Here is a 15,895-nt window from a genome sequence, read left to right on the forward strand (position 1 = left end):
GGAATTGGAGGGAAACTTGTGTCCTAGTTCCTCACTCAGTGGCACTGACCAGTACTTAGGAGGCTGAGGCAGGAGGATCAGGAGTTCAAGAGCAGCCCAGGCAACTTAGACTATCTCAAAACACACAAACACAATTGCTGGTAACTAAGTTTTGTTGTTGTTTTTTATTGTGGTTTGTTTTTGAGATAGGATATCAGTGTGCAGTTGTACATCACCAAGTCCACTATATTAATGTTTTCAGCTCAGTTGGGTCTCAGTGGGTAGAGGGTTGGCCCAGCATTCACTAGGCCTCTGCATAAACAGGACATGATGACACTAGTCATCTGAGTAGTGGGGAGGTGGAGGCAGGAAACTCTTGAATTCAAAGTCTATCGGGACTACATGAGCCCATTATAAATATAAACTCTAGTTGGGCAGTGGTGATGCATGCCTTTAATCCCAGCACTTGGAAGGCAGAGGCAGGTGGATCTCTCAGTTACAGGCTAGCCTGGTCTACAGAGCAAGTTCCAGGACAGCCAGAGCTACATAGAGAAACTCTTTTTGGGGGCAGGGAGGGGAGGAAGAGAGTTGCCTAATTGGAAATTTCAGTGTCTCAAGGTTAAGCCTGTACCGCCCCCTCCCCCCCCAAAAAAAACCCAATGGTGTAAAAAAAAAAAAAAAAAAAAAAAAAAAAAAGACCAAGGCTTAGTGGGTAAAGGCTCTCAAAACCAAGCTGGATGGATGTGGTTGGGTTCTCAGAATCCATATGGTAGGTGAGGACTGGGTCCCACAGGCCGCCATCTGACTTTTGCACCATATGAGGAGCAGCATCCAGTGGCCTCATTTTTACACATGCAGCTAAGGATAATCTCAAATTCCACAGCCCTCCACTGTTCCCTCCTGAGTGTTAGGATGACAGTCATGAGTCGTCATGCTTGGATGGAACCCAGGGCTCTGAGCATCCTAGCCAAGCAGCCTACAAACTGAGCCACAGCCACAGCTCCTGGTTTCTTTCATGTGTTAATCTTAATGCCTCTCTCTGCACATCCCTCTGTTCCTCACACAGTGTTAATGTACCACACTTGGCCAAGGACTTCATGACAAATTAATTTACATTCTGGGGTCTTTTTATTTAATACACAAATGATCAAATATAGAAATAGTCCTCCCTTAGGCTACTAGTCTGTTAGTTTTCAGGGACAAAAATAGGCACCTTGGCTCATGCCTGTAACATCATCACTTAGAACACTGGGGCATTTTAACATATATTTATTTTTATTTAAATTGTATTTATTCCCTGTGGTCATATGTGTGTTCACACATGTATCAGGGTGGGAAGAGACATCATTCCATTCCTGGACTATGTTCCATGATCTCCCCCTTTTCATTTTTTAAACACAGGATATCCACAGTGCCTTTCATTCGGGATGTAGGTTAATTTTGGCTGCAGGCAAATTTTAAAAATTGAGAGTAAATAAATGCAAGAATACCTTTTGGTGCTCCCCTTTTCATTTTTATTTCTTTTTCTTTTTCCAATTTTTTGAGACAGGGTTTCTCTGTGTATCTCTGGTTGTTCTGAAACTTACTCTGTAGACCATGCTGGCCTTGAACTCACAGAGATCCACCTGCCTCTGCCTCCGGAGTGCTGGGATAAAGGGTGTGCACCACCACTGCCCAGTCCCCCCCTTTTATTTTTAAATAATCATTGTTTTAATGTTCTATATGCTCTTTCAATTATATCCTGGCCTTGAAGATTATAAGGAATGCCTGTAATATGATTAACATTCCATTCTTTACAGAAGTTCTTAAATTTGTGTACTACACAAGAGTCCACTGCTAGATTTTATACAGGTAGGCACTCTCACAACAGCAAAAGTTTGTATAAGAGAAGAGCAAAATGCAGAAGCTCTTCTCTGAGGATTGAGGAACTGCCCAAAGAATCTTAGAAATAGTTACAACTGTATGCAGGTATAAGGCACAAGAGGAAAGTGGATGACGTCCATATGCCTTAATTCATTAGTCTTTTTAACTCTGGGAATAACTGAATTTAGCTATATGGCCATGACAGTGTAAGAGAGCACAAATAGGACATTCCTGCATAATTTGCCTCATTTGTTTAAACAGGTTGTGGCACCATACATGAGGTCAATTGTATTAGTGTGTAGGTGCTGATGCCCCTGTTCTGGAGAAGTAAAAATCAGGCAGGTTAATGCATAAGCTTGCTTACTTCTCTCTGCAACAAAAACAGGGAGGTTAAAGTGTGCATGAGCATGGTTAATAAACAAGGGATGTGTAGAGATTTAAAGCTGATGTCGTTCCTGTAGTGATGGGAGCATAACAGGATGTGAAGACAAAACTAAAGCAGTTTCTATTGCTGGAAACCATCCAACCACATAAGCAAATCTGAGACGGTAATTAAGGGTTAATGAATTAACCATAACTGATGAATCAAAACATCAGTTTTACCTGTTGAGATCAGGAAAAAGAAGTATTAATAAACTGATGGGTATCAGGACCATGAATCCCTCCTGTATCATTAGATAAGCCATCAAAATAAGTTTCTGCCTGTGGAATGGGAGAAAGTGGACAATTTTTGTAGTCACAAATTCAGTTCTTAGAAGAAAATCTAATTGCTGGCCAGATGGATGATTTAATATCCTTCTATAGTAATCAACAAATAAAATCTGAAAATCCATAGAATTGTATAACACTCTTTTTAAATTTTTTTTATTATTAAGAAATTTTCTGCTTATTTTACATACCAACCAAAGATTCCCTCCCCTCCCTCCTCTCACCCCCCCAGCCTTCCCTTCCATTCCAACCCCCATTCCCACTTCCTCCAAGGCAAGGCCTCACACAGGGAGTCAGCAGAACCTGATACACTTAGTTGTTTACTGTGGATATCTGCATCCTGTGAATGTGTTGCTATAACTGATTGATAAATAAAATGCTGATTGGCCAGTAGCCAGACAGGAAGTATAGGCAGGACAAAGAGAGAGAATTCTGAGAAGTGGAAGGCTGAGTCAGGAGACTCCATCCCACCATCTAGGGAGCAAGTAACAGGCACACAGGTAAAGCCACGGAACATGTGGCCACATATAGATTAACAGAAATGGGCTGAGTTTATATGTAACAGCTAGGCATTGGTAGGCCTGAGCTAATGGTCGAGCAGTTTTAAATATTAACCTGTGTGTGTTTATTTGGTTCTGAGTGGCTGCGGGCCCAGGCAGGACTGGAGATAACTCTAGCTACAGTTGTTCTTCAATTTCTGTAAGGAAATTTTTCCTTTCCTCTTTGAAGGCCTCTATCATCATGGTGGTAGTCCAGCCTGCCTATAGGAGAACTGCCTGCTGGCCTGAAACTGGGTCTCTTAGTCTAATCGGAGCTGGCAGGGAGAAGCTGCAGTCTGAGAGGGTGAGTGGGTTTAGGTGGTGGGGTGGGGAATGTTGGTAGTCCAGGCTGCCTGCAGGAGACCTGCCTGCTGGCCTAAGACTAGGTCTGCAATGGTTGGTGGTGTGGGGGCACAGGGTTGTACCCCTGAGCCCAAAGCCTAGAGGATGTGGTGATCGTCTATGAGGACAAAGATTCACCTCAGTCTAATTGACACTGGCAGGCTCTGTCTCAGGGAGAAGCTCTGGTCTTGGAGGGTGGGTAGGTTGGGGCGGGGGGTACTCTGGCCTGTCTGCAAAACTGCCAGCTGGCCTGAGATTAGGTCTGCAATGGGTGGTAGTGTGGGGTGCAGGGTTGTGCCCCTGGGCCCAAAGCCTAGAGGCTGGAGTGATCTCTGTATAACACTCTTAAACACTGATTGTTATGGGTAATATAACACAGCAAGAAGAGTAAGGAGAGCACTTAATATTTTCTGACCAATTTAGTATAAATATTTCCATTACAGAGGTTTATCCTCTGGTGCTCTAATACCAATAGGAGACAAGTTAGTGGGGAAAATAAGTAAGTTTAAAGGCAGCAAAAATCCTAACACAAAAATACCTCTTCAACTTTGGATTCAAATAGCTGTAGTTGTTTTCTTGCCTCACAGATAATATGTGAAGAGCACTGTGCAAGGAAACCTTCTAGGGTTTAAACAGCATTGTTAGTGCATAACTGGGCATTCCTAAAGTAGGATGTATCCAGTTAAATACCACTAATAATTTCTGAAGGTTAACTGTTTTTAAATTGTATTGTCTATGGACATTTTTTTGTGGTTTAAGTCATTCTAGTAACCAGTTGTCCCAAATATTGCACATTATCTAATCTTTCAACATTTTCAGTGTAATAATGAGCCCATTTTTATGTAGCATATCCTGAGTCATGTCATATATAGACTGCAGCTCTTCCTCTTTGGGGGTGACTAAGACGATATCATACATATTAAACAATAGAAGCCTGAAAGAAGGCTTTTCACTTAGTTCATATTTCTTTTTCAATATTATTTCTGACTCTGTCCCATACTTCATCTAAAATTCCTTCTGGAAACCAGGGATTATAATCATAAGCAACTTGCAAGCAAGTTTTAATCATAGCTATGGTTTTGATGCTTATGCTGCTCTTTTCTTTAAAAAATGATGCACAAGCTTGGCAAAGTCAGGGGCTAGAAAGATGGCTCAGTGGTTAAGACCACTGACTGCTCTTGCAGAGGACCCAGGTTTGATTCCCAATAGCCATGTGGCAGCTCACAACTGTAACCCCAGTTCCAGGGGACCTGACACCCATGGCAAAACTTCAATGCACATTAAAAGAAATGATTCACAAGCTTGAGAAAATAAGTCTTCCCTGGTTTCTGCCCCATTATTGTCACTTCCTTCTGAGGGTCCCCACTCTCTTCTGTTGCAGCTGACCTGGCCCCTGATCAGGTGTAACTCATCACCATTCTAGAGGGGATCTGGAAGAATGGAGCTGATAATTGAGGCAGACAAAAGTCTCACACCATAGACAACACACTTCATACTTGTAACTGAAAGTTTTCCTGTGCCCAGCTGGCTCCCACGTCCTCACAGTCTTGCAGCTGCTCAGACCCAAGTAAACACACAGAGGCTTATATTAATTATGAACTGTATGGCCTATTGGCTCAGGCTTCTCACTAGCTATATCTTACATCTTACATTAACCCATTTCTATAAATCTATACTTTGCCACATGGCTCATAGCTTGCCGGTATCTTTACATCTTGCTTCTCATGGCGGTGGCTGACAGCAAGACTGTTCTGCCTTTCTCCTTCCTCCTCTCTAGTTAGAATGTCCTGCCTAATCCTATTCTGCCTCACCATTGGACAAACAGCTTTATTGATCAATCAATCAGAGCAACATATTTTCACAGCATACAAAAAGACATCCCCCTATTTAAGGCTGAAGAAGGCCATATGAATAAGGTTCTCATAACTTCAGCTGTATACAATGATAAGGACAAGCCAGACATGGAAAACATGTTTTTCCATACAGGCATATAAAGAATAGTTTAAACATTTAATTGAATAACAACAGCAAGCAATAATTAGTAATCTGAAGTAAACTCACTCTTATCTGCCACACTTGATATGAGCACAAAAACAGTTTCAAGAACAATTTTGTGATTTGAGGAAACTGAAGTCACAAGACTCATTTCTTTTATTATTAGGAGTATTCTCACAAGCATTCAGAAATCTCACATGATTCAGTTCCAGGACCATGTTCCGACAATATACATAAGTTAAATTTTTATTTAAACTTGTAAAAAAAGAAAAAAATGAAGGCCCTTTTTACAATATGTAGTTTCTCTCACAGATGTATCTGAACTATACATACATAGATATGTGTGTGTGAGTGTGTGTGTGTGTATGACTCCATATTTTTAAAAGGACTTTCTTCAAGTTTTATAATTGAAAAAATTACAATATATAAAAATATATAAAATGTTTATATCTTTATACCATTTGCATATTTGTTACCCAAGGAAGCCAGATGAATGCATCAGATCTCCTAGAACTGGAATTACAAGTAGTTCTGAGCCATCTGATCTGGGTGCTAGGAAACAAAAAGGTGCTTGAATACCTTATACCAGAAGTACTGAGGCAACTGTTCATGGCCCAAATAGGTCATTATAATTCAGAAGATCAAGATGTCCCATGAGTCCTTCTATCTTCTCTTACTTGGAGTTAATGAAAATCCCTGCTACATGGTCATTGAAGGACTCATTGGGTTTTATTTCTGAGAATGGACTCTGCACATTGCTTCTTATAGTCATTCTTAATATAGTTCTCTTGATGTGAGTGAAGACAATGAAGGGTTAAGTTGAGTAGAGATGAAGCCAGATTAAGTTAGGAAAATTCTATAATGTGATATGTTACAGTTACTTAAATTTTCTTTTGTGTTTTTTGAGACAGGATCTCAATATATGGCCATGAGTATCCAGGATCTCATTATGTGGACCACGATAGCCTCAAACTCAGCAAGATCCATTTGCCTGTCTCCAAAATGCACCACTACACCCAGTTCAAATATGTTTATAAAATGACCTATCTTTTACTCAGAGACAAATAATGTAAGATGTAAACAGAAACTATCATTATTATATTAAACAGTGACATGTCATGCAATGCTACAATGTATTTGTGTTCTCAATATTTTGGTTATTTTCTTTGCTTGTTAATTTCATCTCTTTTGAAACTTTTACCAGTATTGTGCCATGTTGTGCATGTGCCAGGCAACAGACAACTTACAAGTGTGTATTCTCTACTTCCACTATGTCACTACTAGAGATCAAACTGAGGTAGTCAAGTTTGGGAGCAAATGCCTTAAGCAGGTGAGTGATCTCACTAATTTCTTATTTCAGTTTCAAAAATATTGATGTGTGTGGGTGTGTGTTGTGCATATGTCCCAGCCCAAGTGTAGTAATCAGAGAAAAACTGGTATGAATAATGTGTATATCCCAGAGACTGAACTCAGGTCATCAGTCTTAGCAGCAACAACCTCCACACACTGAGACAATTCTCTGCCATTCATTTGTGTATCTGAGCAAGTGTTAGGAACAAGCATTTAGCCCTTAGAATAAACTAACACAATTAAAAAACTGGATGGCAGGATAAATACTATTTTCATTTGTAAAGAAGTGAAGTTGACACTTCAAATAAGTTTTATTATTCAATAACAGCAATTATTCTGTACTCCTCTATCCTTGGATGACAATTTGTTTACAATCTGAAAAAAGACAATATTTGACTAATAGAATGCTTCTACAAATCTTGAGCACCAGTGAGACAGCTCAGTGAGAACAATGTATGTGGTGTGTGAAGCTTTACTTAATTTACTAGATTCATGATGTTTCTCTCCAAGAGTAACCCTGTTGTGCCTTTGAAAATGACTGTAACATAAAGAGGCATTATCACATTGATATTTATAGGTTTTCTCTTCACTATTATTTCTTTGATGTGTGAAGATTACAATGACCTGCAAAGTTTTACTGCATCAATTACATTCATTGGGTTTTTCTCCAGTATGACACCTTTCATGTTTTTGAAGGCTTTTGTGACTTGCAAAGGCAAGTCACATTGAATACATTCATAATTTGTCTCTAGTATGACTCCTTTCATGCCTTTGAAGATAAATGATGTGTGCAAAGGCTTTACCACATTGATTACATCCATAGGGTTTCACTCCTGTATGAGTGCTTTCATGTATTTTGAGATTACTGCGACTTACAAAGGCTTTACCACATTGATTACATAAATAGGGTTTCTCTCCGGTATGACTCCTTTCATGTGTTTGAAGATTACGGCGACTTACAAAGGCTTTACCACATTGATTACATACATAAGGTTTCTCTCCAGTATGAATTCTTTCATGTGTTTGAAGATTACTGCGACTTCCAAAGGCTTTACCACATTGACTGCATTCATAGGGTTTCTCTCCACTATGAATTTTGAAATGTTTTTGAAGACGACTGAAATGGGTAAAGCTTTTCCCACATTGATTACATTCAAATGGTTTGTCTCCAGTATGACTTCTTTCATGCCTTTGAAGATAAATGATATGTGCAAAGGCTTTACCACATTGATTACATCTGTAGGGTTTCACATCTGTATGAGTACTTTCATGTATTTGAAGATTACTGCGACAGGCAAAGGCTTTACCACACTGATTACATACATGGGGTTTCTCCCCAGTATGAATTTTTTCATGATTTCGAAAACTAGTGAAATGTGCAAAGGCTTTACCACATTGATCACATATATAGGGTTTTTCTCCAGTATGAATTCTTTCATGTATTTGAAGATTACGGCGACTTACAAAGGCTTTACCACATTGATTACATACATGGGTCTTCTCTCCAGTATGAATTCTTTCGTGTGCTTGAAGTTTACTGTGACTTCCAAAGGCTTTATCACATTTATTACATTCATATAGTTTCTCTCCACTATGAATTTTGAAATGTTTTTGAAGATGACTAAATTGTGTAAAGCCCTTCCCACATTGATTACATTCAAATGGTTTGTCTCCAGTATGACTTCTTTCATGCCTTTGAAGATAAATGATATGTGCAAAGGTTTTACCACATTGATTACATCTGTAGGGTTTCACATCTGTATGAGTACTTTCATGTATTTGAAGATTACTGCGGCATGCAAAGGCTTTACCACACTGATTACATACATGGGGTTTCTCTCCAGTATGAATTTTTTCATGATTTCGAAAACTAGTGAAATGTGCAAAGGCTTTACCACACTGATTACATTCATAAGGTTTCTCTCCTGTATGAGTTCTTTCATGTATTTGAAGATTACGGCGACTTACAAAGGCTTTATCACACTGATTACACACAAAGGGCTTGTCTCCAGTATGAATTCTTTCATGTGTTTGAAGATTACTGCGACTTCCAAAGGCTTTACCACATTGACTGCATTCATAGGGTTTCTCTCCACTATGAATTTTGAAATGTTTTTGAAGATGACTAAATTGTGTAAAGCCCTTCCCACATTGATTACATTCAAATGGTTTGTCTCCAGTATGACTTCTTTCATGCCTTTGAAGATAAATGATATGTGCAAAGGCTTTACCACACTGATTACATCTGTAGGGTTTCACATCTGTATGAGTACTTTCATGTATTTGAAGATTACTGCGACAGCCAAAGGCTTTACCACATTGATTACATACATAGGGTTTCTCCCCAGTATGTGTTTTTTCATGATTTCGAAGACTAGTTAAATATACAAAGGCTTTGCCACACTGATTACATACATAGGGTTTCTCTCCAGTATGAATTCTTTCATGTATTTTAAGATTATGGCGACTTACAAAAGTTTTACCACATTGATTACATACATAGGGTTTCTCTCCAGTAAGGATTCTTTCAGGTATTTTAAGATTATGGCAACTGGCAAAGGCTTTACCACATTGATTGCATTCACATGGTTGCTCATCAGTATGTATTCTATGTACTTGAAAGCAACTGTAATGTTCAAAGTCTTTTGCATCTTGATTATATTTATAGGATTCTACTTCCAAATGAGTTCTTTGGTGTAATTGTAAAGAGGAATCAGATCTAAAGTCTTTATCATGTTGATTATATTCATAAAGATCCTCTTCATTATGGGTTCTTTTGTCTGTCTGAAGATACCAATGATGGTTCAAGTCTATAGTAGATGGTTCATATTTATCACTTCCTCTTCCCATATGAGTTTTATAACATCTTTGAACACAACTGGAAGAACTCAGAGTTTTACCACACTGATTGCATGCATAACATTTTTCTATACTTTGGGTCACACTACATTTGCAAAGTGAACCAGTACAGACAGGAGAATTCCCACATTCCTTGTAATCATAAGGCTTTTTTCCAGTGTGAGTTTGTTGATATATTCCCAGTGTAGTTGGAAAACCAATTAATTGTAAACTTATATCACATTCACCAAGTCTACTCATAGTGGGCACTCCAACATATCTTCTAACTGTTGTAGGAGAGAGAGAGGTACATTGCTTCTTCCCATATCCCTTATGTTCAAATGGTTTGTAGCCAGAAGGACAGATGAGATACCTATCAAAGGAAGAATAACAAAGAAAAGGTTTTCACATTGCATTCACACAATCTAATTTTTTGTTCCTCATAGAGATGTGGTATAGAGATTAAAGTATCTCCACCATGACAACCTTCTTGGCTCTCATAAACTGCCCCTCTCAATAAACTATTGTAAGTTTCTATAAGTATATGAGCAACACTAGCTTTACTATGGACTATTTGCTTACAAAAGGCCTTGGACATACATTGAGCCCCCTGATCAATGTGTATGCCTATATGATACTTAAATGGTATGAAAGGGATAGACAGTTCTACAAAATGAATCTCACGGGGCTATGATTAAAATAGTGCCATGTGTTAACACATTGTTTTATTGTCTTCTTTCTTACAAGAATGCCTTGGAAACATGGATCACCTACCTGACATTGAGGTGCATTGGTTTGTGAGAATTAATAGTCATCATAAAGCTGTGCTTACAGTGTTGTCTTTTCTTAAAGCTTCAGGGCACACTGAAATTTCTTCAGAGATGCATATGGATCATCTCGCATATGTAAATTACCTTTCATGTCTTCTAGAACTTTGATAATGTTCTTCAATATTCTGGTCTTCCCATTTGTAGCCTAAAATACAGTACCACAAAATGTATGATATATTATAGGAAATTATACAAATTTTAAGTCACTATCTTTGTTGAACCTGAGAACCATGCCTGACTTATTCACCACGTTCTTCCTTTATCACAACTGAAATCACAGGAAAGCATCAAGGATCAAGAAATGCTTGTCCCCTTCTTGGAAAAAGTGACCAAAAAAAAACTAGCATTCCTACCTATAGCAGTGAGGTTCCTGCAGGTTTCCAGCATCACATCTTCGTAGAGACTCTTCTGGCAAGGTTCCAGCAAAGCCCACTCTTCATGGGTGAAGTTCACATGCACATCCTCAAAGGTCACTGTATCCTAAAGTATCCCACATATGTATGTAATAGAAATGGTGAGTCTGACTGAAGTGTAAAAATACATTTCATTGAAAGTACATTTACATGATTCTGTTGGCTCCATATATTTATTCCATGTCACAGAATTTCAAATGCAGTCACCAAGTCATTTTAGAAGGAAACAGAAAAGGAAGATCACACCTCTAGATTCTGTGCCCACAACAGTACATGGCATTGCAAGAGAAATGACTACTACAGATATATAGATAGACATGCAAACACAGCAACACTACTGAGTATTCATCAGTAAAACTGTATCAAAATTCTTAACTTCAAAAAGAATGAACAAGATAGGCATGGTGGTATACACATTTAATTCCAAAACTCAAGAGGCAGAGACAGGTGAATCTCTGTGATTTTGAAGCCAGTCTGATCTACGTAGAGATTTAAAAGACAGGCAGAGCTACACAGTGAGACCCTGTGTCTAACAAACAAACAAATAAATAGAATGATTAAGAATAAATAACAAATAAAAATGATTAAGAATAAAGCAAGATTAAGAAAAGACCAGCATCACCCTCTAGGACCCCAGCTGCTTACTCTAGGCTTTGGGCCCAGGAGCACAACCCTGTGCCCCCACACCACCACCCATTACAGCCTGTTTCAGGGCAATAGGCAAGCCTCCTGCAGCCAGGCTGGATTACCACCATGCCCATCCAAACCTTGTAACCTACAAGCCCCACCACCCCCAAACCCACACATCCTTCGAGACCATAGCTGCACCCTGAGACAGAGTCCACCAGCACCCATTGGACTAAGAGGTAAGTCTTTGTTCTCCTAGGCAATCACCCCAGCCTCTAGGCTTTGGGCCCAGAGGCACAACCACGCACTTCCTTACCACCACCCACTGCAGCCTCAGTTTCAGGCCAGGAGGTAGGACCCCTGTAGACAGGCCAGACTATCATCATCCACCATTGGACCCTGTAATCTACAAGCTCCACCCCACTCCCCAAACACATTCACCTCAAATAAGACAGTTTTAAGTAACTGAGCCATACGGAATAGAATTACTGCACAAGATTGAAAGGACCACATGAATGCTATACTGGACGCTGGTCCTCAATTACAATGACTCACCTGATGCAAAACAGCAACAACAGTCATAGAACAGCATAATCAGGCTAGAGGAGGAAATAAACTGAAGGACCAATTGTTGAGTGAGGGCCAGGATGTTGACTTACAAAGACAAGTACTGTTTGATGATGCAACTATTGTACAATGTCCTCTAACAGCTTTAAGGGCTTGGGATAGGGCTGAAGAGCCAGGGAGAAGAACTACCTCATTTACAAAATTTACACAAAGTTCAAGAGAAGCTTACACGGTTTTTTTGTTTTTGTTTTTGTTTTTTACAAAAAATAACCTTGGCAGTGCATAGAGCAGTGGCTAATCCTGATGTTAGAAAGGTTTTGGCTGAGTCTTTGGCTTTTGAAAATGCAAATACAGAATGTGAGAGAGCCATAAATAAGGCCTTTGAAAGCTCAGGGAGCTCTTCTAGAAGATTAGATTAAGGCCACTGCTGATATTAGATCAACTACTTGCAATGCCAATATTATTGGGCAGGCCTTGGCTAAAAGACTTTGATCTCACAGTGGGAAAATGGGGCATTTAAAGAAGGATTGTCAGCAAGAATTTCAAAAGGAAATGTTTCCCTTCAACGTAATCAAGGAAAAGGTTCTTAACTTTGGAAAGTTTGTAAGAGGTGTGAAACAGGCAATCATTGGACTAATATTCGTAGATCAGTCAGAAATGTACATAGCAATCTTTTACCATTGGGAAACCAGATAAAGGGCTTAGCCTGGGGCCCAGGAATAAACAACATGAGCCAGCAATATATGGCTCAACATATGTCAGCAATGATATGGCTCATCAATAGAGCAACCAGGGAAATTAGGCTCAGTATTGGAGATTTAATGTATGCTACCTCAGGAAGTGCTGCTTTGGATTTAGTGGGTAAACATTTAACATTATCTCCACAAATTGCTTGTTACAAAATAACCACTGGAGTATATGCTCTTTTTCCCCCAGAGACAACTGGAATTATTATGGGAAAAAGTAGTTTAATATCTTAAGGATTTATTTTTTCAACCAGGAATTATAGATGAAAATTACCAGGGAGAAATTAAAATTATGACTTACATGAAAAAAAAAAGACTATGGAAATAGAATCTGGTGATAGAATTGCTCAATTACTATTGCTTCTGTATCTTAAAGGTAAAGCAGCTCCAGTGTATAGAACAGGAGGTTTTAAAAGTACTGGAAAGAAAGTATTTTCACAAATTGTTATTAATGATGAAAAGCCAAAGCTAAAATTATAAATAAATGGCACTGAGATTTCAGGCCTAGTAGAGACTAACACTGATGTATTTATAATTTCTCAAAAATGAAATCTCAACTAGCATTTATGTCTCAAATCATCACGGCACGGGTGTATGGGTTCAGTTGAAACTATGGAAAGAAGACTCAGAGGCACCTTAAGAAAGAATTTAGCCTTTCTCGGCTACAGGGGGAATCCAGCATCTAAGGAATGAAGCACTTTCCCTTTGCCCAGGGCATTTTTATTTTTCTCTATATTTACAGTTTAGCCATTTGATTTCCATATGTTCAAAACAACCTGAAAGAAGCTCCCAAAGATACAAAGCCAAGCGCAAATTCCTCGATTCATCAAGTACCATGGTTCTCCAGGTTTCCTGAGCCAAGTTTTACATAGGCCTTTGTATCCTTGGGAGACTCTGAGACAAGATTCTCATAGGCAACAAGAGAAACAAAAGGTGTCTGCTAAACAAAAGATGGGTTAGGGCTAGGTGCCACTCTCTGGTGCCCAGGCCAGGAGTAGCCCAGTGGGAATGCAGTCACAGATCCCCTTTTCTATGTACAAAAATCAATTATCTTGAAAGCTATGTGGCCTCACAGTAAATATAGCCTTTTTTCTATCTTCTCCTTACAATCTTATGTAAGTGGACCAAAACACATTTTAAAGCAAATACAGTTACAATTGCTAGAACAAGAGCAACAACTGCTAGGATAAGAAATCTATTAAAGTGATTCATAGAATTGAATGAGGCTATAGTATCTGCTAGACTTTCCATAATGTCTGTTCCAGTTGTATCAGGTAACTTTTTCGCAAAAGTTTCTTTAATTTCTTTCTGTAAATCATAAACCATTTGAGAAAAATTAGGGTGACCCAACAAATGCATCCTAACCTTATCTCAATCATATTTGCTTTCATTAAATCTTTTTTTTTTTTTTTTTTTTTTTTTTTTTTGGTTTTTTGAGACAGGGTTTCTCTGCGTAGTTTTGCGCCTTTCCTGGAGCTCACTTGGTAGCCCAGGCTGGCCTCGAACTCACAGAGATCCGCCTGGCTCTGCCTCCCGAGTGCTGGGATTAAAGGCGTGCGCCACCACCGCCCGGCAGGCTTTCATTAAATCTTAAGGTGTGATACAATAAGAAGGAACATTCCAATCACATTTTATCTGCACCTTCAAAATTTCTAACTGATTCCCTAACAATACAGCACCTTATCTTAACTTGGCTAATTCATTTACTATCTCATTATCAGTCTTATTTTGTTCAGTCCAAAGCTCTTCTGTGTAGTAGGACAGGCCCATAGGGTGGAGGAAATTGGCTCAGACCAGTTATCAAGGCATGCATATAACATACTCCTTAAGAGCCAACCTGGAGTTTGCCTGAGGGCCTAGCAACAGGAGCTGTCAGAGTTCCTGGTCACTGTCAGGGTTCCTGATCGTGCCCAGTCAATGAGGGAAAACCACACAGACTGGGTGCTGGGAGGAGGATATATAAAGGCTTCCCTGTTATTGAATAAATGAGTTCATTATTTGCCTTCAATAGACTCCCCGTGTCTATGCCATTGATGCCGCGACTTCTCACCCCCTTGTCCAAGGGAGCCATTAGAATCCAAGCAACTGGGGCTTGAACTGGGGCTTCTGCTACTTTGTTTCTCCCAGTGCAGGTTCTGATCATCTCCTCTCTTCACTCTCCAGTGCTTGACAGTGCCCCCAAAATGGTGTGTTTTGGTGAGAAGGCCTCTGTGTTGTGTTCTTTTGGTCCCTTTGGTAAGTAAACACTGAGACCCCCATTTATTTCCTTCTTTTGTGTTCTCTGTCATGTTTGTTTGCCCATCCCATTAGCAAGGCACATTTTTTTTTTTGTTTTGGTTAGCCAGCACCTCCACGTAAGGACTGACCCCCCACGAGGTGGAACCAAGGCTCGGCTCCCAATCGCCATCCCTTATCCAGAAACACCATGTGGACATAAGGTCATGGCCTAAAAAACCACAAAAGTCCCCCACTAAGCACAGGACATAAGGGTCTGACATAAATTTTCATCCCATTGAAAAGATGGGTAATCTTTTCATCACCCCCACCACTTCCCTATCAGATATCTCTATGATATCTGATGATAAGGAAACAGACATTTTGGGCCAGAAAAAAATCTGTCAGTTTAGGCCCCACAAAATCTGTCAAGGAGAATGTAGCTGTCACTTTGGGCTCCAAGCAATCTGTCCATTTAAGCCCTGCAAAATCTGACAAGAGAACGTAACTGTCAGTTTGAGCCCCCTGAAATTTGTCACGGATAATGTAGATGTCAGTTTGGGTCCCACAAAATCTGTCAAAGAGAAGGCAGCTGTCATTAAGGCATGTGCAGCTATCCCCTCTGCTCCACCACTGCTGGCAGCTACCCCTCCACCACAGTACTCTTGGGACAATCTACCCCAATACTAGCCTGCCTCAGGGGCAACTGCTATTCCATGATGCCAGATGTCTTACAACACTTGAAACCTGCATCACTGACAATCCATAGACCCATGGAAGCCTTCAAAGTCAATATGGGCCCAAATGCCGATGCCCAGCCTTGGATTCCCACCCCCATAGCTGATCTCTCCCTCATCTGGAAGGCAGCCAATGAGTCAGGCCCA

The 15,895-nt window shown here is 39.7% G+C and overlaps 1 protein-coding gene and 1 long non-coding RNA gene across 3 annotated transcripts in view; one reads left to right on the forward strand and one right to left on the reverse strand.

Annotated features, from left to right (window-relative positions):
- Positions 1-3,368: 3,368 nt before the first annotated feature.
- LOC143270161 (uncharacterized) lies at positions 3,369-11,000 on the forward strand. The gene is made up of 3 exons (XR_013047139.1): positions 3,369-3,393; positions 6,631-6,756; positions 10,725-11,000. It is a non-coding gene; the product is annotated as an uncharacterized LOC143270161 (long non-coding RNA).
- LOC102926914 (uncharacterized) overlaps positions 7,069-15,895 on the reverse strand; it is a 150,581-nt gene continuing 141,754 nt past the window's right edge. Inside the window, exons 2-4 of one of the 2 annotated variants that reach the window (XM_076558998.1) lie at positions 10,798-10,924; positions 10,529-10,589; positions 7,069-9,987 (exon numbers count right to left, since the gene is read on the reverse strand). In XM_076558998.1, coding sequence (XP_076415113.1) covers positions 7,512-9,987; positions 10,529-10,589; positions 10,798-10,924 — 2,664 coding nt within the window. In that variant the 3' untranslated portion in view covers positions 7,069-7,511. Of the gene's footprint in view, positions 9,988-10,388; positions 10,590-10,797; positions 10,925-15,895 lie in introns of those variants that run through there. The other variant, XM_076558999.1, reaches the window with a different exon arrangement.

Source organism: Peromyscus maniculatus, chromosome 22 (genome assembly GCF_049852395.1).
Source record: "Peromyscus maniculatus bairdii isolate BWxNUB_F1_BW_parent chromosome 22, HU_Pman_BW_mat_3.1, whole genome shotgun sequence".
Taxonomy (NCBI): Eukaryota; Metazoa; Chordata; class Mammalia; order Rodentia; family Cricetidae; genus Peromyscus; species Peromyscus maniculatus.